The sequence below is a fragment of the Archocentrus centrarchus genome, chromosome 7 (genome assembly GCF_007364275.1).
Source record: "Archocentrus centrarchus isolate MPI-CPG fArcCen1 chromosome 7, fArcCen1, whole genome shotgun sequence".
Classification (NCBI taxonomy): Eukaryota; Metazoa; Chordata; class Actinopteri; order Cichliformes; family Cichlidae; genus Archocentrus; species Archocentrus centrarchus.
In genome coordinates this window covers 9,311,184-9,336,764 of record NC_044352.1, presented here as the reverse complement: position 1 = coordinate 9,336,764, position 25,581 = coordinate 9,311,184, and the positions used below count along the sequence as shown (strand labels likewise).

Sequence of the window (25,581 nt, the reverse complement as noted above, 5' to 3'; positions counted from 1 at the left end):
CAGGAGTCTGGTCGAGAGAAATATTGGCCACAGCAGAGTACTTGGCATTAAAGACGGCTGGCGGTAGGAGCTGCGGACACTCGTTTCTAGAAGCTACTGTTCACTTTGCTGCCGCCAACAAGTACGTATTTAATATTTCAAGATTATACTTTTTTCCACTGCCACACTGAAATACACATGCTTTCGCAGCAAATGAGCTATTTAACGCCAAAGTTGAGTAGCTGAGGGATGTCTTAGCCTTCCAGCACAGCACTGACTAATAAAAGCAAGCGGTCTGCTAGCTGCGCGCTAACGTTAGCTAAAGCTGCAGTCAAAGGTCCATTCAGTGAGGGGGGTTGTTTGTGTATTGTGGTGCACTGAGCTATACACACATCCTCCGTGTTTTGTTTTGTTTTGGTGGGGGGACTATTTTAATGTCACGGGGTTTTTTTTTTGGAGTCAGTGAGGCAGAGCCCTTGCAGAGATGCTATAAATGTTAGGTAATGTTAGCACGCTAACGGTAACGTAACCTCCGGACTTGAGCCAAATACGTGCAGTGAGCTGCTCTGCGACGAAGGACTGGCCGAGACCCCCATTGTGCAAGTTGCTTTTCAGCCAGGAGTTTGCAAAAAATGTGTAAATATAAGAAAAGCGAACGTTTTAATACAGTCCTGTTGCATAACAGGGTCAATTGAGCGGATCGTTTCGCTGTAATGAACGCGAAGTTTGGGGGGGTGTTTTGCCCGTCTTTGTCGTGGAGCTCCTTTCACAAAAGATTAGAATGTTTTTTGTTTTTTGTTTTTTTGAGGTTGTGGGGAAGCCTCTCCGCTTCCGTAGCAATCCTCATTATTCAGGCGTTGAGCTGGAATGTAATGCAAGATGCTAGTTGAACTACAGCAAAGGATGGGGGGTCTCAATCGCTCTCTCTGATTAGGCAACTACTCTTAACCTGTTTTAATTAAAGGAGGGGTTTGGTTTTCTAGTTCTGCCCGACAGGTGTAATGTTAACCGTAAACCTAAAAGTCATTGGTTCCTCTGGTAGGAGATGAAGCTATTTCATGGAGATGAAACTAAAGCCAAAAAGAAGGGTGGGGGGAACAAAAACTACTTGGTGATTGACTGTTTTGTATGTTGTTAGTGATTTTCCTACATCTATCACACACGGGCACGTCCCTTAAAGTGCAAACTCTTCTCTTTCTGCGTCATATGAGTGCTGTGTTGGCATTTTCATCTTAATGGCATCACTCTGGCATTCTTGAGCCTTTGAGCACCATCCCTCTTGATAAACACAATGCATCTTAGTGGCTTTGCATAACTGGCCCTTACAGTGTCACTTGTTGTTTGTGCTTGTGTGAGTCTGACGTCTGTAAAGGTGTGGTGGAACTGGGACTGTGGCATGCCAATCAAGAGGGTGTTGTCTTCTACAGCCTTTTAAGTTTCCCTTTCTGGAGAACCAGGATCAGAAAAGGAAACCTAAAAGCGGGAAACAGCTGGTTTGTAACAACTCTTTCCAGATTAGTGGAGGTCTGGCTGATGTGTTTGGGTTTTTTTTAAAGGCTAGAGTGACCATAATTAAATAAAGTTCAGATACAGGAGCAGTCAGAAGGGCAAGAGAGTGTGTCTGCTGTATTGATTACTAAGGAAGATGATTGTAATATTTCCAAGAATGTTTTAGTGAATTACGGATGCTTTTTTTTTTCCCTACAGTGAAGTGAATAAATTGCAAAATTGCACTTTCATTAGTTTCTGACATCCGTGACTCCCAGACTTCCTGTTTAATTTCCAGTAAAGAAAATAAGTTGTGAAAATGTTCAGAGGTTAAAAAAACAAACTTAATTTCAGACACACTATAGACATCATCAAGGCTGTCAGGAAAATTCAGAATATTTGAGGTAGATATAAAAATTGTTTGATTTAAAACATTTTCAGATATTTGCACACAGCCATCATCAGCCCAATCAAAGGCTGCAGACTGCAACAGTATGGTAAATACTCTGCCCTCACATCATTATCACTCACCACTCCTGCAGACAACCGTGAAAAAGGAAATACCCTTCAAAGATGTGTTACTTCGCAGCCCTGCTAACTTTTCCTTCAAACTATATGCAGCTTTTCTGCCAAGGACAAAATGAGCTGCAGATTTTTTTCGAGGACTCTCTGCCAGACAGACAGTAATTTATTGAAATCTGTTTTTCATTCATATTTCATAGCCAGAGGAAATTATTTCGTTTGCATTCTCTTTTTCTTTTTCTTTTTTGTCCCCTTCAGATCATGTAAAAGGGAAAAGATGGTACCTGTGCATTTTTACTTGGTACAGGAAGACCGCAATTAGTTTTTGTATGCATTTTCTTTCTACAGCTTTCCTGCATTTTAGACACTGATGCAAAACTGTCTTTTGATTTAATAAAAAAAAAAGTTCTTAAAACACAGCTGAATTGTTTTTTGTTTTTGTTTTTTTCTTTCTTCCTACAGGTTTGGTGAGAGTAGAGAAAAGGGGAAAACCCAGATTTTTTTTTTTTTTTGCCTGAATGGTGACGGTCTGGATCTGAACCTTGTTCTTCCGAGACTCCTGCCAGCTCTGAACCTCATTGACCTCTTTCTCTACTGAGAACAGTTCAGGCTGAAAGCTGTATCACACTTGGAGCCTTCATTTGTACATTGGCTTGAATATATTTGAAGGATTATACAGCAGAGAGGTTCTCGGTTACTTCTGTGTGACAACATGGCAAAGAAAAACAGCCAAAAAGGTAAGGGTTAAGATGGATTTTTAAAATGTAAATCTATAATTTATGGCACCACTCATTTTATATTTTGTTACCAAGGAGCCAGACTTTCTTGTAATTTTTAAAGTAGTCTTGAGCAATAGTTCTCCAGGTTTCCTGAAGGTGTTTCAAAGTTTTTCTTTGGACATTGACTGCTTTTTCACTCATTTTTAGTCCAGTCCTTGTACCTGACCATTTTCAGAGGAAGTTTTTTTTTTTTTTTTTTTTTTTCTTTTTCTTTGCTGAAGCACTTAACATTGACCTGTGAATCATTCAAGCATAAAAAAGGCTTCTAACTCAAAGGAACTAAGCGTTGTGTCTACACATACACTCCCCTCCAAAAGTATTGGAGCAGTGAGGCCAATCCCTTTATTTTTGCTGTAGACTGAAATAATTTAGGTTTGACATAAAAATAAAAAAAAATCAATGAGAGAAAAGATCAAAAGATCCCAGCTTTAAATTTCCAGATATTTACATCTGGATACACAGTTCAGAAGGTGTCTTAATCAACCCATTTTTTTCTTGTGAGTAAAAGTATTAGAACGTGACCGACAGTGTTTTGTTGCCCACATGTGTCCTGTTACACTGATTATTCAAACAACAAATGGCACTGAATGTCTACGCTCAGTTTGAGATTTGGGTTTTGCCTGTGCAGACTGTGCATTTATAGTTAGAGTAGCAGCAAATATGAGAAACAGAGCTGTCTGTGTGGAAAAACAACCAGTTATGAAGCTGAGAGAAGTTGGAAAATCAGAGCCATTGCACAAACATTGGCCATAGCCTGTACAACCGTTTGGAATGTTCTGAAGAAGAAAGGTGTCACTGGTGTATTAAGTAACAGATGTTGAAAAGGTAGGCCAAGGAAAACAGCAGTTGATGACAGAAACATTCTACGTTCTGTAAAGAGAGACCCTAAAACAACTGTTAATGACATTATCAACAACCTCCAGAGGGCAGGAATGAAGGTATCACAATTTACTGTATGAACAAAAGTACAGGTGCTTCACCAGAAGATTTAAACTACTAATTAGCCAGAAGAATAGGAAGGCTGGGCTGAAGTTTGGAAGAACTATAGAGACAAGCCTCAGAAATTTTTATGGTCTGAGACAAAGGTTAACCTTCACCAAGGTGGTGGACAGGCTAAAGTTTGGAGACAGAATCTGCTCATGAGCCCAAACACATGAGCTCATCTGTGAAACACAGTGGAGGTAATGTCATGGATTGGGCTTGCATGGTTTCTTCTGAGACAGGCTCTTTAATCTTCTTTGATGACGGCAGCAGTATAACAAACTCAGAATTTTACAGAAACATTTTGTTTGTCAATTTAAATAAAGGTGCAGCCAAACCGACTCTGAGATCCTTCATCATTCAGCAAGATGACCCAAAACTACAAAGGAGTTCATCAGGGTCAGGAAGTGGAAGATTTTAGACTGGCCTAGTCAATCTCCAGACTTAAACCCTATGGAGCAAGCATTTTACCTATTGGGCAGTTATTCCAAGTAAAGGATTTGCAACTTAATATTGAGTCTTATTCACTTTCACTTATCTTTGAAGTTTATTTTTCCCAATTAGGGCCCTAACTAACGATTATTTTGTTTAGATTAATTGGTCAATTTCTTTTTTGATTAAGCAACGAATTGGATTTAAAAAAAAAAATCATGTTTAAGTTCCATCTCTTCATTCAGAAGTAGAATATTTGGAATAACAGCAAATAAGTGTACAACCAGGTTGCTTCTTGAATTCTTAGAAATGGAACATTTCATCTGTGATATAATGGCAGGTAACCCCATTACCTGCAAATGCCTGACACAGGACCTGAGAGATGTATGACCTTCAGTTGATCCATCTACTGTCTGCCAAGAAGCCAGTAATGGGAAATGGGATGTGAGGGTGCCAAATTACACAAGAACTGGACTGAAAATCTGCAACAGGTGTTATGAATTGATGAATCCAAATTTGACTTTTTTTGGTTCAAATCATGGTCAGTATGTATGGAGGACATCAGGCGACAGGTACAACAGTGAGTGTCTACAGCCATCTGTAAAACACGGTGGAGGCTCTGTCATGGTTTGCATTTCAGCCAGTGGTGTTGGGGATCTTGTCAAAACTGATGGAAATATGAACTCAGAAAAGTGCTATCTGATTCTGATCCACCATGCAATGCCTCTTGAAATCTTGAAACCTGTGATTGGTTAAAGCTTCATTTTTGAGTGTTATAGTGATCCCAAACACACTGCCAATACAGTAGAAGCAGACCTGGATAGAAATACACACAATGGAACACTATCAATCTTGGATTGGCCTCCCCGGAGCCCAGACCTCAACACTATTGAGGCAGTGTGGGTTCATCCTGACAGAACACAACAAAAGGCAGCCAGCATTCAGAAAAGAGGTTTGAATGTCCTTCAAGAATCTTGGAGAACTATTACTAAAGACTGCTTAAAAAATTACAAGAAAGCTTGCCAAAGAGATCAGACTGTGTTGAAGAATAAAGGTGATCATAGCAAATATTGACTTTCAAGCTCATTAGAATTGTACAAACTTTGATTTTTGCCTTTTTTTTTTTTTTTTTTTTCTTTTTTTTTCCCCCATGCACATGTTTCAATAAATCGCTGCACTTATTTCCCATTTTCCTAGCAAAATGAAGGGTGATTCAAGACTTCTGTACAGTACGGTGTCTATATGGTGCACAGCCTGTAATTGAAGAAGAGTAGAGTTACAGATAGGTCACTGCAGTAAATTATTCAGCAAATAAATGTGTGCCTGATTGTTTTCAGCTGGAATCTAATGGAGTTGTCCTGAAAGTACGTGCAGATGGCTGTACTTTTACAGTGGATTGGACACGTGAATATTTACAGTGACATTAACCTACTTTCATGCACGAGAAAAACAACTTTTACAAGGGCTCAGCAGTTTTTCCTCCCTCATGTCCTCCAGTGGCCAGAGATTAGCTGTGGACTTCACTCTGACTCTTCACACTCAGCTGAAGACTTTTTGTCATTTTAAAGATTAGTGTCATCTGACTTTTACAGAAAAAAATACTTTTTCTTTTTTAAAACCTTGACTCAGCTGCTTGTTTAAATGGGCCAGATTTATTCTGCGCTTGCTAAGAGAAACCCTGAAGTTTTTCCTCTTGAAAGAATGTCTCTTTGGATACCGTCATTGGTTATTAGTCATTAAAATCAGATCCATGTTCCAGACGGCACAGATGTGATGAGGTCTTTTCTCTTCTTCTTTTCTTTTTTTTTTTTCTTTTAAGTGCTGACTCTTTGTGCTTATATCTGAAGTGGTTGCGCTTACATGTATGAACACATCCTTCCACCGCCACAGTCCCCTTATAGTGGCATCTTCATTTTCATATTTTCAAATCTTTTCCTAAATTTTATATGGTATAAATACCGTATTTTTCGGACTATAAGCCGCTACTTTTTTCCCACGTTTTGAACCATGCGGCTTATAGCCCGGTGCGGCGTTTCTGTGGATTTTTCTTTAACCACCAGGGGGCTCTTTAGCAGGATATGAATCATGGGACGTCAAAGTTGGAAATCAAAGAAGAAAGCGCCAACAAGTGCTAGCAGCAGGCACAAAAGAGATTTTTTTTCAAACTCCCTCATCATGGAAACCACAAAAAGAACTTCCTATGATGCCGCTTTTAAGTTGAGGGCTATCGACCTGGCACTACAGGAGGGAAATAGAGCCGCTGCACGTAAGCTCGGCGTGAACGAATCAATGGTGAATTGACTTGTTATAACTCAAATTTGGGGTTGTCTGTCCCCCTCTGCTGAGTGCCGAGTAATTGTGGAAAACCGAGAGCGGCGGAGATACCAGCGGCTTATAGCCCGGTGCGGCTTATATATGTACGTTTCCAGTTTTTTCCAAAAAATTTGTAGGTGCGGCTTATAGTATGGTGCGCTCTATAGTCCGGAAAATACGGTACTTTATTTGCTTATGTAGATCAACCTGGCATCTCACGTGTCTTCTTCACAGGTACAGTTCGTGTAGCCTGATTGCCAATCATAAACATACCCAGCAACTTTTTTTTTTTCCCCCTTCTTCTTCCCAGGGAATCTCTTAGGATGTCTGCTGGTGGTTTTGTTTTGCAAATGGTGCTCTACAGAGACTTGCAAATACAATTCAAGGGCTAAACAGACAATATAGTTGATATTTCGCTATATTTTTCCAGACACATCTGGGGTGGTGTTTGACACACGCTCAAAAATGGTCATGTCCCAGGGAGGAACAGCTGAAAGGATGAAGGAGAAGGTAAAAACTTTACACACTCTTCAGAATTCAATTATTGATTCTGCTTATAGGTCATATTCTCATATTTTTTGTTTTTAAAAAAAAAAAAAAAAAAAAAGCCTAGCCAGGTGTTCTTGAACCTGAATAATGTAAGCAAGCAGTATTTATTTATATAGCTCTTCTCACAGGCAGGATTCAAATCACTTAAGAGAGTAAAGAAAACAAAGATGGGGTCAAAAGAATGAAGTTAAAATGGGACACAAGTTCTACATTGCAGGAAATGCATTTATTCAAAATCATTTATGCATCTTTTAACGTCTACAAGCAAAATCAATTAACCCCGTAAATATAAAGTACAGTGGTGTTAAGGGTTTACAACCAATTATAAATTTTAGAGCCTCATGATAAAGAGTCCAACAGATGGAGAGAATGGGCAGGGGCATTCATGTAAATTATATCACCGTAGTCCAGGCAGGGTTTAAAAAAAAAAAAAAAAAGTGGCAACAATCAGCCCTTTCCGTGCAGTAAGAGAAACACAAACTGTTTCTGAAAAAGAACTCCAAATTCAGCCTCAGTTTCTTCGACAGGTGGTCAATATGTGACGTAAAGGAAAGATAGGTATTGTGCTTGATGACAAAGTATTTATGAGGCCACACTTTTCAATAGTATTGCCTTGAGCAGATACAAGTGAGAGAGAACTATTGGCGGTACCCTCTTTCTGTTTGAAAATAACATGACTCTGTGTGTGTGTGTGTGTGTGTGTGTGTGTGTGTGTGTGTCGTGCTTGCTAGGCTGAGAATTTTAGCTGTTAGCTACTGGAACAAATCGCTATCACCACAGTTTAGCACTAGCGATCGTCCAGTTCCAAGGAGGCCCCCACTGTATTATCTACAGTGTATACAATAATATAATGTACACTGCATAAAAGCTCAACTTTAACACCAACTTTAATAGCTTTAATGCTCTGTTATTTTGTTGTGAAGCACTTTGTGACGTTTATCTTGAAAGGTGCTATAGAAATAAAATTTTACTTATTTTAACTTACTTAGCATGCTACTCAAATGCCCCAGTAAATCTGTGTCTTTAGCTGACTTAACTAAAAGGCCAGGCATGTCAGCATTGGGATTGATACGATTGGAGACATGATTTTGATGGATTGGGCAGTTTGGAACTGGTTCTCGATTCCCATCTCTCATCATTGGATACTTATCTGCTGCTTAAGTTGGACACTCCTAACACTTGGCATTCAGCTTCATTTACTGTGAGATCTGTACAGCGGGTTCATGGAAAGTAGCTTTTTGGCCACAGTAAACATGACAGGGCAAATTGTCAGCACATGAGTTATGTTGAATATGATTGAGCTGTTTAACAGATATTTTAACTTGGAATAATGACTGCTGTATATGTATGTTATTATGTAATCCCCTGTCAGGAAGCCTCTTAAAAGCTGTTAAAATATGGTTTAACAGCTTTAGAAAAATATGGTGATAATGAGTTACATGTAGAATCCCCCAAATTATTTTTTTAAATAATAAGTGGAGAAAATGTTTTTTTTTTTTTTTGTTTGTTTGTTTTTGGGGGTTTTTTTTGGGGGGGGGGGGGGGGGTCATTTTCATTGGTGTATACACTGACTGGCCATTTGCTAGTACCTACCTTAATCCTTGATGGCATAGATTCAGCAAGGTGCTGGAAACATTTCTGAGAGATCTTGATCCATATTGACATAATGGCATCACACATGCTGCAGATTTAATGTCTGCACAACCGTGATATGAATCTCTCATTCGATGCTCTTTTGGCTTGAGGTATGCTGACTTCGGTAGTCATTTGAGTGCAGTGAACGCTGTCATGTTCAAGAAACCAGTTTTAGTTTCATTTCATCTTTGCAACATGGTGTGTAGCCATCAAAAGATGGGTCATTTGAATTACCTTTCTTCCCCATTCTTATGCTTAGTTTAAATTTCAGCAGGCGAGCTTGACCATATCTATGTCTCATGTGATTGGCTGATTATATATTTGCATTAACAAGCAGCTGAATAGTTGTATTTACTAAAGTGGACATTGAATATCCATCTTCCACTGACCAAATGGAAAGATTTGTGTATTGCTAAGAGTAACCCATCATGTCCTAAAGCAAAAAAAAAACCAAAACAATTATTTACTATAAAGAAAATTTACAGTAAATGTTTGAGGGCCCTTGTGCTTTGTTTCTCTTCACAGATCAGTGCTGTCAGAGCAGTTGTCCCCAACAAAAGCAACAATGAGATTGTGCTGGTGTTACAGCATTTTGAGAACTCCGTTGATAAAGCTGTACAGGCTTTCTTGGAAGGTATGAAGACATCTGTGAGCTCAAATCTCTGAAAGTTATTGTGTTGACGGGATGTTCCTGTAAGTGGTAGCCTTGCATGTTTACATCTCCATAGAGGGGAAAGTTTTATGTTGACCTATATTTTGTGTTCTAGTGTTTTAATGGTGATTATTTCACTCACTCCTACTACCTCACTATTATTTTACAGAAGTTAACACATTCTGGTACACTGCACTCATTTCTGTCCTTAACCCTGAGTAAAACTTATTCATCATGCTTAACATGCTTTGCATAGTTGCTTGTCATTTGCATACCTTTGGTTTGGCAGGTTTAATTATAGTAAGAGCGTTGCCCCAGTACGTCAGACTGCTCCTTTATTTCCTTACTTAGAACTGTCTAAACAATGCCTCAGGGCATTCATATGTTGAGATGGTATTACACGACTTTCAATCTGCTTATGTGTCAACTTGTACCTTCGTCATCATTGTTTGGCTTGCATCACAGGCAGTGCAGTTGAGATCCTGAAGGAGTGGAATGTCACCGGAAAAAAGAAAGTAAGAACCACAAAGCCTGCATCTTAAATGTCTCTTTGAGTTACCATATTTATGCCTCACTTTATGAATGGTTTGAAACTAAATCTTCTACTTACTGACATTTTAAACTACTCTCACTGGTTATAAAACCCATGGATTTGTGTATTGAACTCTGCCGCCAAAACCTTCATTTTAATTTTAGTTTAAATCAAAGCTTTCCCTTTTCTGCATGCACTGAATAGGATGTGGTTACTGCACTGATAGTAAAAAGATAATAAATAAAGGAGCTTGACACTGATATCTTAATGTTCAGCCCAAGAAGAAAAGGAAGCCCAAACCTCAGCCAGAGGCCCCAGCAGAGCCTGCGCCACCTGAGGCCATATCTCCCGAGGAGGGCAAGGATGAGGTTAATGGCTTTCATGCCAATGGATCAGTAATGGACGGAGAGTCTCTTGATTCGTTGAGTGAACAGTTGGACTCTGCCTCCCTGGATGCAGCCGAGCTGGACTCTGAACCTGCTACATCCGAAACCACCGGTAAATGCAACTCTTCAGCTAAAATGTGGTGAATGACAAGCGAAAGAAGAAAGCGAGAGGATTGAATTCTTCACTGTGTGTGTAGAATTTCTGGCTGTCCAAAGGCCTGTTTTGACAACCTGTTCCTTATTTAACCTTTCAAAGTAAATCTGTTCCTGGACAAATATTGATTTCTAGAATTTAACTGCAGGAAACTCACCTTAAGTGAGACAAGAACACAGTGTGAAAGTCTTGTTAGTCTTGTGTAACATCCTTGTGCATAAAATTTGTCCACAAATAGAACAGCCACAAGCTGGTGAAGCGGTGTGTTTGCTGCATTTATAAGAACATAAAACATTCTCATAATCAAAAAATATTTTTTCCCCTCAGATTATCTCATCAAATTCCAAATTTAACGAGGTGTGTGTGTGTGTGTGTGTGTGTGTGTGTGTGTGTGTGTGTGTGTTTGCGCGTATGTGTGTGTTAGGGGTTTAAAAAAAGTCCTTCCCAAATACGTGACTGCAGCCCAGTTTGTTGACTGTTCTGCGTGCCCTCAGTTTATGTAGTTTTTTTGGGGGGTGGGTGAGTTAACCTTGAAAGAGAACCTTTCAGCTGGTCTGCTGAGCTAGCCTCTGTGGGTGTTTTTTGAGTTCTGGGTTTAGCCACCAGCTATTCAGACCAAAGTCACATTTCCCATCTACTGGTCATTGTTTACAAATGCAAATACACAAAAAAAAAAAAAAAAAAAAAAACTAAATCATTATCATATGATGGCTGGAGGTTTTTCAATGCACTTTGGCAGTTGTCATCTCTCTGTTCCCTTCACAAGTGCTACATGCTACCAAAGCCCATTCAAACATTGTCAACAGCAAGTGCTTTGCAAATGGAAAATACCAAGAACCTTGTCCCTTGCCTAACAGATTCTGCCTCTATATATGAGATTAGTTTTGGAATTATTTACTGTGTCCTAACAAGTACTTTGTCTTCTCACAGGTGCAGAAGCAGAAAGTCAAGGTAGTGCTCCAAGTCCCGCCTCTCAGCCAATAGGAAGGAATCACCAGGGTTCCAGAGGCAATAAGTCCCGACAAAGGCCAAACTCAAATTCACATCCACCCACTGCCTTGTTAGCACCTACCACAGATGAGCACGGATTATCTGGAGTAAAGAAGATGGGTCAGACATCGACACTTCTTATTTCCAGAAGATTAATGTTAGCGTGTTTTATCCTGTCTATATTGTTTATAGTAGATCTGTGTGGCCCATAACCCAGGCAAAGGTTACCTGAAAACAAATGTCATAGCCTCAATAAACAAAAACATTCTCTTCTTCTCAGCTACCAACATTGATCGCTCTGTGAAGGACCTGCAGCGATGTACTGCATCACTGACTCGCTACAGGATGGTGGTCAAGGAAGAGATGGACTCTTCAATCAAGAGAATGAAGCAGACATTTGCTGAGCTTCAGAGCTGGTATGTGAATTTATTTAAAAATCTGCCTATGGTCATGTAGTGGTTGAATGTTGGGTTGATAAGGTGCTTGAGCATGTTAAAGTATTACAAAACACCTTTTTAGATTTTTTTTTTGTTTGTTTGTTTGTTTTTTTTTGTTTCTCAGGTGAAAGAGATGGAGGGCATTATTGTTTGTGGACGAGCTTAGGCGCTCACTTCCCTGTTAAGTTATAGCATATATAATTTTTGGCAATAAATAATAGGAGTAATCAGCTACTAAAGTAAGGGGACTTAAACACCAACTTCTTGGACTGCAGCTGGGAATGACTGTCCTTGTTCTGTTCTGCTCTGCACCCTTGGCCAGTTTGGCACAGCAGCATGTGAATCTGTTGACCTGCTGCAGATTCTGGGCTGAGTTGCTCCCCATAGCCCAAGAAGAACTGTCACTGCCAGCTGCAGAGAGCTGAAGGATATTAAGGTGGAAGACAGAAATGGGAAGGGTCAGCTGGTTAGCAGCAACCGAACTTTCAAAATAAGAGCCAGGGCATTATTTGCTAGTAACTCATCAGCAAATTATACATTTCTTTCACAGATTTAAAAACAAATTAGCTAAAAAATATATTTGGGCTGCTGCTGTTTGATCTAAACTTCATGGCTGAAGTAGCATAAACATTGCTTTCAATTTGGTGTTTTTAGAGGAAACTTTATCTGCAATAAAGCAGGATCATGTTTGGCAAAACAGTGTTTTTAAAAAAATGTAGTTGGAATCAGGAAATTTCTCTCGTGACAATGTCAGCAAGCCTTTACATCTGTTAGACAACCCTGAAAGAGTTTTTTGCCTAAACTTTAAAACAGAATGTTTGATTACAGACCCACTACACATTGAGATCCATTTGGAGTAGCTCCACTAAGATCCCATAAAACCATTCTCGGTGTAGGTCTGTGAGGACATTTATACCAACAGGTTTAATTCCTGTTTAGTGTTGCTTTCGCTCGACGTGGAATGTGCTGCACTGCACTCCTTTTTTTTAAAAAAAAAAAAAAGAAGGGGGGGGGGAATTCTGTGACTTCTACCCATGTAGTGTCAGCCTGTTGCTAACAGTAAGCAAAGAACAAGTACAGCCAGCAGTTCCGGAGCTCTTGTGTGCGCTACAGTGGGCCAGTAGAAAGGATGCATCTAGCTAGCAGCAAGTAGGGAAGGCAGGATCTAAGAAAGGTTCATGCTGCCTGAATTTGCTGAATTATACAACACAAGTTTGAGTTTATATCAAGGCCATTTCTTTGACAGATTTCTATCCATAAACACATAAAGTTTGTGTTAACATTAGTGTAGCTTGAGGTAGATCAGCAGTGTGTCTAAACTCAGATCTGTTATGGAATGTAATGAGGTTTGAAAGCTTATTTTGTTCTGTCTTCTGCAGCAGGCTCCAACAGTGCACTGAACCAAGTGGTGAGAGCACCACATGCTGTTCCCTGTGTTCTTTAATGCAGAAAGAAATCACCATTAGCATATCTTATACTGTCATTGCTGCATATGTTACTTTTTTTTTTTTTTTAATTCAGTCACTACATTTTATTCAGACCATGAGAAGCTGACACTTTTATTTTATTTTTTAATCTGGTTCATTTCACTGAGATGTTGCAGAAAAGCAGACAGGAATATAAAAATATATCTTTAGTTCCTAGTTTCATTTCTCAGATTTGTGTTGCATGTTCACTAAAGCAGTGCAGGCATTATTGCATGTTTTATAGGTGCTGCTTTACCATCAGTAAGTCAAAGAGCATATTTCTTACCTTTGTCCTCTTTGGTGGCACAACTTTGCATAATAACAAAAGAGGTGTTGAACGCGTTTATGGAGTTTCTTCTGTGAGCAGAAAACAGTTCTGTACTGATTTAGAACACTGTTTATTGACCAGTATCACAAAGATTAAACTAAATATTTTTATTCTATTTAATATAGCGTCAAATCACAGCAGTCAAGTACCTCAAGGCACTTTATATTGCAAGGTAAAGGTAATGGAGCAAAAACCCCAACAATCAGACAAGCCCTCATGAGGCAAGCACTTGACAACAGTGAGAAGGAAAAACTCCCTTTTACCAGGAATAAACGCCCGGCAGAACCGGGCTCAGGGAAGGGCAACCACCTGTTGCCACTGTTTGGGGCTTAGTGGGAAAGAAGAGAGCAAAGGGAGCACACGACACACATGGGAGAGAGCCAGAGTTTAATAATTAATGATTAAATGCAAAGTAGTATATAAACACAGTGAAAAGAGGTGAGTGAAGAAGAAACACTCATGGGAAGCCCTTGACAGCCTAGGCCTGTTGCAGCTTAAGTAGGGGAGGGTTCAGGGTCACCTGATCCAACCCTAACTATAAGCTTTATCAAAAACATTTTAAGCCTAATCTTAAAAGTAGAGAGTGTCTGTCTCCTGAATCCAGGCTGGAAGCTGGTTCCACATAAGAGGGCCTTGAAAGCTGAAGGCTCTGCCTCCCATTCTACCATGCCACCACCTTCAGTTTATGTAATGTGTCTTTAATTCCTAAATTAATATTTACAGTTACTTAGGCATGCAGTTCATGTTAGCTGGACATCACCTGGAGATTTTTATTTTTATTTTTTTTTTATTTAATGCAGCAAGATGGTAATTATCAGAATCTGAAGCCTTTATTGTCATCAAACACAGGTGCTTGACGAAATTGTGAATTAAGACTGTGAAAGCAAAATTAAGTCTAAACAATGCCACAAAAAACACATAGCCATTTAAGAACTGCCATTGCACCCCAATATTTTGGTATTGTATGTACAAAGCAGTCAAAGTGTCCAGTTTTAGGGTTTTATCCACTCTTGGTTGTTCATTGCAAACTTTATAGGTACTACTAGACTGGACTAGAAAAAAAAAAAACACATTCAGCTTCTCTTAGCATTAATCTGTTAAGGCCCTCATAATTCAGCTGGATAAGTTGACTTTAGTGATCATTCTCTTCAGTAAATGCTGAAGTTACTGGCAGGAGATTAGGAGCTCACTAATAGTTAATTGGTTGTAGAAGGTTGAAGCTTATCTGGGGTTAGTCCAAACCAGTACTGGCCAGTACTGAGTATCCGATACAAAGCCTCAGCTTATTAGGTCTAACTTGGCAAAACAAAAAGATTATCAGCATGCAAATGTTTCTCTTGAAGTGTATTTCTTCCGAATTCTCATAGAGCACTGCCATTGTCCATTTTTCAAGAGCTGAAACCTGAAGCTGTGGTTGGCTGAGTATATTCATTCAGCTCCACTCTTGGCTCCAGACCACTGCTGCACTGGCTTATAAAAGTTTTAACACTTACTCACTTTAACAAAGATAAAAGACAGATCGGTTTGTTATTGTTCAACACCTACATCTCTCAAGACGCTCTTACTTCGCTTATGTGGCTAAGACTTCCTTTGCTGTGAAATGCTAATAAAAGAATCTTTATCATTAATAAACTGGAAGATACTTGTATTGAAGCAGCCAGTACAAAAGCAGGTACCTGGTTATTGTAGGAAATGGGTGCTAAGCACCGCTGTGTCATGTTTCAACTTTTTAGAATGAAAACCTACATTGTCTGTGGCATTGTTTTACCTGTAATCTATGAACAGCCATTAGCTGAGAAATAAAACTGAAGCTGTATTAGATTTTCCAAACAGGAAAAGTTTAATGTCTGTGTTTGCTTTGAGTGTCTGAGTAATCCTCAGTGATAGATGATATTAAAACACAGTTTGCCATGGGTGTAGCCTCATCAGTAGCTTACAACCTACTTTTAGGCTTACAAGATGGTTATCTACAGAGCAGCTGAATCTATAATGCTGCACAAGAGACCAAGAGCTCAAACTCCAGTAAATGTTATCCGACCATGTCTAAAGACAGAAGTGTTTATGCCAAGGCTCTCAGCAGCTGTGGACTGTTCTCAGGTTTGGTTTGTTTGCTCTCTAGCAGGATTACTCAAAGTCATGAACAGATTTCCGTGGATATTTTCCCAGAGGTGTAGCTTTGCCCAGCTTAGTAGTGATTAACTTTTGGGGTTGTTATGGATCTGTACCCAGGAGCCATGGCAAAATTGGACATTTCATGATATAAATAAAAATAAAATAAATAAAAAAACATTGTGTATAAAGCATCTTGATGATCTAAAAAATATCACAAACTAATCCAAGTACAGATATCCTTCTGGGTCCAGGGGACTTAATTCATGCATGATGTGGAGGGAATTTTCAGCCTTGGCAGACGTCTGCTGTCCCCGACTGCTCTTATTGTTTAATGTTATTGGTATTTTTCTGCAATCTCAGTGCAAAGTCAGCATACTCTCTCGTTTCAGAGGGAATTCAAGAAAATAACCCTCTCTTCTTTGTTTTTCTAGTTTAATGGACAGAGAGGTGACTCTACTGGCAGAAATGGACAAAGTGAAAGCTGAGGCCAGTAAGTATTGTATTTTCCGGTATGCTTGTCACATACCACCCTGCAGCTGCTCGTGTTCTTCCCATGATATGATCACCTGACTCAAGGGCCCAGAGACTCTGACCTAAATCACTTCTGGAGGTTGTTAAAGAAATATTATGGAACAGCAAGTCCCAGTTTCTTCAAAACTGCAGTGTTGCCCTCAAGGTCCTGATACACCTAAAGCATACCACTGTGTGTGTGTGTGTGTGTGTGTGTGTGTGTGTGTGTGTGTGTGTGTGTGTGTGTGTGTGTGTGTGTGTGTGTGTGGAACATGACAGTGTGGGCCTGATATTTGTACAACTAGGCCATTCTCTCTTATTCTGTCCTCTCAGTGTCGAGTGTTGTGTGTTCCAAGCCTGCAGAAAGTGAATAGTGTCAGGTGTCAAGGGAGACCTCAATGCTGTCTTTGTGCAAGGCGTGTGGTGAATTGAGGGGAAAGCAAAGAAATTCTATTCCTCCAACATTACAAAAGCCAGGTTTTCTCAAAAGTTGCTTTCCTCTAAGAATCGCTACCTCCAGAAGGAAGTGAAAGGAGTTACTAAAAGTAAAATTCAGTATATGCTAAGCCTCTTTCCTGGCTGTTGGACAACAGGTGCCAGCAGTGCTAAGAGCCAGTAGGTACTGCTTAGGGCTGCAGTGTATTTTCACTGCCTTGGATTGGTGGTGTTTTGGCTAGTTGAGCATCCCTTAAGTTTTGTAACCTGGTGCGGCTGGGTTGAAAAAGATTAATGGATGTTTTTTATAAATTATACAGAGGAAGATAGAACAGCTTGAAAATGACTTTCTGGAGAAAACACAGAAGAAGAAAAAAAAAACACTGCGATTTCTTTGCTTCCTGTTTTGACTTCTATTCCTATACCAGTGCTTTTGTGGAGTAATTACATATGGCAATTACATATTTCTTCAGGGCGACCCATTATTCAATTTTGAGCTCCATAATTTCATTCTTTGATTCTAGTAGAGCAACTTTGCATGAGTCATGGTTCATTATCATCTCACACTGGGCCTTGGTGCAGTCTCCATGTTTATCTGTCTGAAACAACCAGTTTTAGCCCTCATCCCCTTCTCTTTAAGCCACTGTTTTATTTTGTGTTTTTGATTGGCTGCATGTCACAAACAGGAGGGGTGACAAGTATTTAGAGCTGTTTGAAGGAATACTGGACCTATTTGTTTTAAACTTTGATCATGTTTAATATGAACATTTACCCTTGTAACAGTGTTTACATGGTTTAAAAAAAGAGTAAATAAGCAAAAGCAGAATAGGTCCATTTGAAATGTATTTTGAATCATTTTCATTATTCAAAAAAAGGAAATTGTCTTTTCCTTTCCCTCTTAACACACGAGTTTGTCTTTAAGAGAAGGCACAGTCTTAAAAGTAGTGGGTGGCCTCGGAGCGTCTTTGTCCGCCAAATTGGCTGGTGGTGGACGTGTCTCACAGTGAGATGTAATGCAGCCAACTCTGGACTGACAATTTTCCTACTAATTTAAAGTTTAGGGTTTGACAACTCAGAATCTCTTTAGCTCTGTTTTTAAACTTCTGCTCAATGTGTGGAAGACTTAACACATGCAGGCATTTAACTGCATATTAAATTCCTTAACTTCTTTCACATCTGTTCATATTTTTCCTGCTGCTGTGTTTCAGTGATGATTTTGGACGCCCGGCAGAAGAGGGCAGAGGAGCTCCGGCGGCTGACAGACAAATCGGCATCCATGTCAGAGGAGCAGCTGAATGAACTGCGCGCAGACATCAAGGTACCTGCACAACACAGCTGCTCACTTCGATGTTCTTTCAGAATCTCAGTGTTTGACTTGGTGCTTTATTTCAAAACTGACTAAAAGAGAAATTTGGTGGCATTAATAATTTACAGCTGAAAGCAGATTCTTTTAGTTGTGTGGTCTAAGGAAGAGAAGAAGAGGATAAATTCTGAAACATACTGTGGGTGGTTGTAATTGCTTTTCTCCTCTTTATAGCACTTTGTGAGCGAGCGTAAATACGACGAGGACCTTGGGAAAGCTGTAAGATTTACGTTTGATCTTGAACCGCTGAAGGCGAGCATCGCAGGGTTTGGATCAGGTACAGCACTGAGCTCATCTGCTTTATCTTTCCTACTAATTTGCCTTAAAAAAAAACTAGGCCCCACTTTTGAGTGACACACACCTTTCCTTGAATCACAGAGACCCACAGACTGGAAATGACTAATGCAGTAATAATTATGCCAAACATGCAGCACTAAATCAGTGAAGTCCTTTTTTATGGTTGGAAATTATAACCGAGCAATAAGGAAGCTTTGATAATATAGCAGTTCTATTTATTAATAAACCTCAGAAGGGAAGGGGTGTATGTGAAGCTGGGTGTTATGAGAGAGAGAATCTTATTTTTTCCTAATTGAATTTGAGGCATAATGTTTTTAGCTGTAGCATTATGTCAGCTTGCCAATAGTTTCTGTATATTCAGACTGGTTTGCCGATGACGCAGCAATCTTGTAATGTCAGACATTTGGTTTATTTGAATTTTGATGCAGCCTGTTTGTGGTAATCAGACCACTCATTAGTGGTCTTGTCTGACAGTACGATCCTGGACCAAAGATTGTGATTTCATGCTTTCTCAAAGTCTTAAAGCTTCTGAAAACACCTCCAAGTGCCTAATATAGATGGCTAAAACAAGCTTTGAAGGGCTTTATTCTATGCACACTATATTTTTGCTTAATGGGAGAGGCTGCATGGCATAGTAGTTTTGACCATAACCTGTATTTAAAGGATGGATGTGTACACTACGACTTCCCTACAGGTTTTGGAGTTAACCTTTTGAAGCCTCAATGTTGATATTTTGGTTACTGCCACTTTTTTTCTTTGTTTTTGTCAGAATTTACCATATTTGGGCAAGTGGGATATTTGGGAGTGCTAAGTTATCAGCTAAGACCCCAGTGGCACAGACCTGTGCAAGACTGGTTGGTGACAGCCTGGTAACTTCTGGTCACTAAAGAAAAAATGTTTATTGCCTGACTATTTGGCGAGTGGTTGCTGGAGGTTGTTTGCCGTTGCTAGTTGAAATGAGTCACAAGGTGCTGCACTACAAACTTTGCATTTGCTTTGGTTACTAGCAGATTGTCAGTTGCCCATAATTTTTACAGAAGATGCTGTCTTGTCTGTAGAACTCTCTTAAACTACCCACTAAGTGGTAATGAAACTTGAAGTGTGACGCAAAAGTTGCACCTTCTGAAATGTGTTGTAGTTAAGGCAAAACTAAGGCCCTAAGTCTGGTAAGCGTTGTTAGCGAGCTGCTGCCATAAACTGTGCAGGTGCAATGCACAAACACAGATAACCTGTTCATTGGTGTTATGTAACAGGCTAATAAAATGATAGATTCACTCACCAGAAATGAGGCACAAACTTCTTGGAAGGTCTGTACCTCACAGCAAGCCATGATATTAATTAGATAAGCCATTATAAATACTCCAAAAGACAAACAGAATGATCCAGTTCAGTGGCTAATTAGTGAAGGTGAGGCCTATGAGCTACAGTTTTGTGTTTTGGGACACACCCCTGAATGTAAGTGTCAACAGTCCAAAAAAATGAGTCACTTTGCAGTTCAGTTGAAAGGGAAAACTATTAATAGAGCCCAAACAGTTTTTTGTAACTGGGTATAAACATGCTATCATTGACTGTTTTTTGGTGTCAGCTTCAAGTAACCATTAGAGGAACTGTAGTTTTTGGCACTTCTGCATTTGCTTCATCTTTTAGCCCCAAAGGTTTCCGCTGAGTGTTGACTCACTATGCTGATTCTCTCACAGTTTACCACCCACGTACAGGCTACTCAAATCGATCCCGCTGTAGCTCCACATCATCTTCTGTCGCCAGCCCCAGCCTACCGGAGACCCCTGCTCCCACCCAGATCCAGAGCAACCACCCAAGTGAAACCCGTCCTCCACCAGTCAAACAGGTAACCTGGAAAGCCGTAGGTTGTCAAACACGAGTAGATGTTGGTTTACTTCACTGACAAATTTGAACCTCTCCTCAGATTTTCCAAGGAAACAGACGTACCTTCCATGGACAAGGTTATCATTCAGGTGGTCAGCGGTATAACGGCGGTTCCTACAATGACAGGAATGCTGGTCGTGCTAACCATCGCCATCAGAGTGATGGTGCCTCTTCTGGACCTACATCACAGCACTCTAACAACTCGAGAGGTCCCTCACATTCCTCCACGTCCTCTCACAACCAAGACCGACCATCTCACAATGGGCTGCCCCAAAGGGTTCCGCGAACGCATGGTCCTTGACATTTAAAAAAATAAATAAAAAATCATGAGCTCAATCAAACCCATCTACTAACCCTTGTTGTACTCCTCCTCTCCCCATACCCTCCCCAACCCTTCACATCCTCCCCACCTACTAACTCCTTTCAATGAAGAATAGAATTCAAGTTTACATATTTCCATCAGTTGAGCTGTAGTGCAGCCTCTCCACATCAATTCATTCATCCTTCAAACTTGAAAAGCTCTCACTGTTCTGTAATCGCGCTTCCTTTTTCTTTTCTTGTTCCTGATGACGGTTAACAGTTTCTATCTTTAGGCCCGTGTTGAGAGATCTTACTCTTATGCTATTGTCAGTCTCTGATCTTAGTCTTTGCAGTTAAAGTCTACCAGAGATGGACATGAATACCTGCAACAATTTGTGCGCTATTGAAGTTGAACTCGTAGTATTTCTTTTCTATTTTTTGCTGTGGCTTTGTCAGCTCTCTGATTTGAACCTCAGATCTTATTTTTCTGCTTGTCTCCCAGAACCATTTCAATGCCTTCACTGTGAAAAGCGTTGTGAAAGTGCAAAAGCAGTTCTAGCATTAGCAGGGATCTCTGTCATCTGAAGAGTAGACATGCAAACAACACTACAATCTGTCATTAATCATTGCAAGGTAAAAAAATGAAACATATCAAACCGTAATCCAGAGCTTTTCATTTGGCTGCTACAAATGGTAGGGAACTAGGTGTATTGAGAGTAACTCTGTGGATGCAGATGTTACCCTTTTAAAAGGAGTAGTTTAACATTTGTTGATGCTCTCTCCCTCTTTGCCGCGAGTTGCATGAGTAGATTGACACGTGTGTGTGTGTGTGTGTGTGTGTGTGTGTGTGTGTGTGTGTGTGTGTGTGTGTGTGTGTGTGTGTGTGTGTGTGTGTGTGTGTGTGTGTACATTAAATATGAAGCCAGCAGCTGGTTAGCTCAGCTTACCTGATGTGACAAACTGCACCTCTGAAGTTCACTAATTCACACTTTTCTTTCTATTTTGGTTTTTGCACAAAAAATTTACTTTTCTGGAGGTTAAGCTTGAGACTAGCTGTTAGTCATTTCTGGCCTTAATGCTAAACTGATTGGCTGCTGCTTGTAGCTTCATATTTACTGTAGACATGAGTGTGCCATCCATCTTTTCATCTGACTGCATGGAGGTGATGAGTGCATTTCCCAAAGTCAAATATCAAACTATTCCTTTTTAATATTGCCTAAGGCAGTGATGTTTCGCCCTCCCACTGGCCGCTGGAGTTACCATGTGTGCTGTTTTTCCTTGGCTAGCTGTCCGTTGTTTTATAACAAAGAGAGGGCTCATTACCTTTTTGTAGAATAATGTTAAATATGTAAAAATTCTTAGCAAAGGAAAACTCCTTTGTGGTGCACATGCTGTTTCATAGTTCTGAACATTTATTCACAGGCAATCTGTTCTTTGTGTTTTTCTTGTTATATGCACACGAATGGCATATTAATGTCGTGCTTGCCTTTAGTCACAGACTTCACATTTGCCTTTTTAAAAACATGGATGTCTGCATCATGATGGCTTTGTAAACAGATGGTACTCATAGAGCAGTTAAGTGATTTATGAACATGTGCAAAAACAAAGTCTAGGATCTATTGTTCCCCTTTTTCTTTAAAGTCTGACTGATATAGATATCAGCCATTCACAGATTTATGGATATCGGCTTGTATTGTCCGATATGGAAGCAGTTTATAATAAACAACATAATGCAGAAAAAGATGCTCGGGGTCCTCTAGATTTAAGTTTGTCCAGCAGTGTGACTCCATTGTTTACAAAACTCTCAGCACTGCCTGCAGCACCGCTGAGCAGATGGTGTGGAGTCGAGCAGTGTCGTCACATGAAGTTGCTACCTAGTAAGTGAAATACATTACTGGAAACTTAATGACCCCCATTATTTTCAATTTCAATATATCTGATATTCTGTGTTTATGAGTGTATGTGTGTGCGCGCGCATGTATCGAGGGTATCGGCTGATGTGTTTGTCACTCCCTAAATATCTAGCATCAGTTGCTCTTCTTCTTTTATGCCCACTCTGTCCATCTGTGGAAGTAAAGTTGAGCAAACTTATGAATGCATTGGAGGGTTGTATTGATTTCTTAGATCCTTTTTTTTTTTTTTTTTTTTTTTTTTTTTTTCCCCCCCTTTTCTTTTCTGCCAAGTAGCTGCTGCAAGGCTGCTGTTGGGGTTGAATCCCATCGTAGTGCCCAGTTTGTGAACAAAAAGCAGGTGAATACCTCATCGGTGATTGTTCGACACAACCTGTTTCAACGCCATTTTCTCGCAGTGGGCTTTTAGTAAGAGACAAGGACCTTCCAGCGATACCTTATCTCATCATCTTGTAGTTAATGTACATATGCAGAGCTGCAAGGCTGTAGTGGAAAACCGGTTGTTACATTATTGCTGCATCTTCATAACATGTTGTCTTCCTTTGAGCAGAAATTTTTTGGGGGGTGCGGGGGGATGTTTTTGTGGGGTTTTGTTTAAAAGGTTTTCTGGTCATAGGGAGTTTTTAACCCCCTCTTTGAGATTAACACTTTTATGTAAGTAGTATAATTAGTGAATATTGTTGAGAAAAGAATGCAAACTGGTTTCCAATCTTTGGTAAATATGTTCTAGGATGGTTTAACGTTGTGGGAAATGAGCTCATTGGCTTCCTTGTTACAGTAAGACAAAGCTATCTGGAGCAGCAAGTTAATTTAGTCTGGTGTGAATCATGGCCCAGATTGTTTTCCTGTCAGCAGCTTTTTAACACAACTGCTTAAGGGGAAAAAATGGTGACAGTGAAGTAAGACTTTTTTTTTTTTTTAATTATTATTATTAATAACAAAACAAAAATTATTATATTTTTGTTGTGTCCATCCTAAACTGGGCTAAGAATCTCTCTTCATTCCCAGTGTCACAAAATCTTCTGACCAGCACCTCATTAACAAAAATCACTTCAGCTTTACAACTGCTGGACACACAGCTGCACTGACAGTTTAAACCCACAGTTCAGCAATGCATTGTTGGATGAATTTGTCATGTTGCTTGTAAAATATCCTCCTGCAGATGAATAAAATGACCAACTAGCCATCATTAAATGTAGTAATGTCATGTATATAATGGTGTCTTACCAACAAATGTTTAATTCAGGAACTAATTACCCCTTTTGGTTGTCTGGCAGATAGCCTACCCCTGCAAAATAGCCATATGTCTTTTACTGAAATAGAAAATGTAATGATTTGGTGCATCAGAGGTGCTGATTAGGTGGATTTTGTTACAGCTGGATAGTGCCAGACTGGCTAACTAAGCAAAGCTAACACTGCTTCTGCTCTAAACAGGCGGAGCACTCCATAAGACAGCGAGCATATTTCCCAAAATGTTTTTCTTTGTAAGTGCATGCATCGCTAGGTAGGTTATATCATCACAAAGATCTTTTATAGACTGAAGTACCAAATTTTACAACTTTCCTCAGCCAGCTCATCGAAGACGGGCTGTGGTAGGAAATTATTAAAGCTGCAGGACAAATGCTAAACAATTAAGTAATTCTCATCTGCAAAATGATCTGCCTCCCTCCAACCACCATTTTTGTTTTTCATTCCAAACTGTAGGGATATTAAGTTATCGCCAAAGAAACAATCTCATCCTGTGCAACTTTGCTGCCCCCCCCCCCCCCCCCCCCCTTTTTTTTTTCCCTCTGCCTGTAGAGAACTCCCAGTGGGGTATAGCCAACAATTCACCACCTTTTTCTTTCTATCCTTTATTTCTTATTCCTCTGTATATACATATATGTAGGTATATAATTTTGTGCTCACATGGGGCATTTTGTATGTGATATTCATATTAAGCATAAAGGAGGTTAAAACAAGTTCATTAATTTCTTCCAGTAGATCCTGTGTCCATCTTCTCAAAACTTTTGAGACAACTGTAAACTCAAGTGCCTTTTCTCTTTTTCCCACTGATTTATCAACGTCCCCCTCCACCACAGTATGGACCAAAGACATCGACCGTCCCTGACTGCCCTGCCCTCTTTCTCCCTCTCACTAAATGGCACACTTTTCATTTACTACAAATAAACAGTTTGCAATACTGACTGCGTATGCTTGGTTTTGTTTGTAGAGGTGCAGCTGTCCATCACGCTGCATGTAACCAGGCCAGGAACTCAACACAATTGCATTTTATGGGCAAATTTAACAAAAGTGGCCTAGGGATTGCCATCTATGACCTGCCTGCTCTACAAGCTGTTGCTCCTTTTAATATATACTAATAAATATCTGCAAGAATGAATAAAGTTCTGTAGTTTTTTTTTGTTTTGTTTGGTTTTTTTTCCAGGTAAATAAAGGTGAAGGTGAACAGATAAATTAGAACATTTAAAAAAAAAAACACCTGTAGAAACTGTAAGAGTGTGCAGTACCAGCAGAGGGCACCATTATATTTAGAAGCACTAAAATGTAGTTTAGGGAGCCCTAAAGTGAGTGCAACGTAACCGGGGTATCTTTCCGTTATCTTGTCTTTGACTTACCCTAACATTGGCGAACCGGATCAACGGTCACATGAAGCTGGTTATTAGCTGCAGTTCCAGCTTTATAAAAGAGAATAAGCAGCAGATTCGAATCAAGTATAATATTTACAGGTCACAAATCGCCCAATTAATACATGGACATTCCTGTGACAACTGCGACACACAGTCTGAGAGTCATTCAGAGGTTTTAGTAATGTACAAACAATAACAAGCTGCATGTGTAAAATGTATTCCAAAAATCTATACTGTACACAACCTGGTCCTGACGGTTTCAGGTTTTATTCTCTCAGCTGCAGACTCAGTGCTTTTTAAGGGTTTCAGAGTAAAGATTAAATAAATTAAAGATTATTAAAGATTAAACAAAATTCAGATGTAGACTTAGTCTTCATCCAAATTTGATATGAGGTTTGCAAGTACAGTACTGTACTTGCAAACCTCATATGTGTAGGTGTCCTTTTTTAGGATCATATATTAACACTTACAGAACAATGAAACTGTGTAAAATTCTTTGCAGCTAACAGATGGGGAATAA

General features: G+C 39.7%; 1 protein-coding gene across 1 annotated transcript; it reads left to right on the top strand.

Moving 5' to 3' along the window:
• Nucleotides 1–24,210, top strand: spats2 (spermatogenesis associated serine rich 2). Its single transcript, XM_030734179.1, has 13 exons — nucleotides 1–121; nucleotides 2,452–2,726; nucleotides 6,925–7,004; nucleotides 9,204–9,312; nucleotides 9,796–9,845; nucleotides 10,138–10,360; nucleotides 11,333–11,512; nucleotides 11,673–11,808; nucleotides 16,167–16,225; nucleotides 17,889–17,998; nucleotides 18,218–18,320; nucleotides 20,038–20,186; nucleotides 20,265–24,210. Exons 2-13 carry the CDS (start codon nucleotides 2,702–2,704, stop codon nucleotides 20,523–20,525), a joined length of 1,485 nt encoding a protein of 494 aa, XP_030590039.1. The 5' UTR covers nucleotides 1–121; nucleotides 2,452–2,701; the 3' UTR covers nucleotides 20,526–24,210.
• Nucleotides 24,211–25,581: the final 1,371 nt, after the last annotated feature.

Excerpts from the sequence above, each read along its gene's own strand:
- spats2 (XM_030734179.1), top strand. The coding sequence starts at position 2,702 with ATGGCAAAGAAAAACAGCCAAAAAG. Across the intron at positions 10,361-11,332 it reads TGCTACATCCGAAACCACCG|GTGCAGAAGCAGAAAGTCAA; the intron begins GTAAATGCAACT and ends GTCTTCTCACAG. Across the intron at positions 18,321-20,037 it reads CATCGCAGGGTTTGGATCAG|TTTACCACCCACGTACAGGC; the intron begins GTACAGCACTGA and ends ATTCTCTCACAG.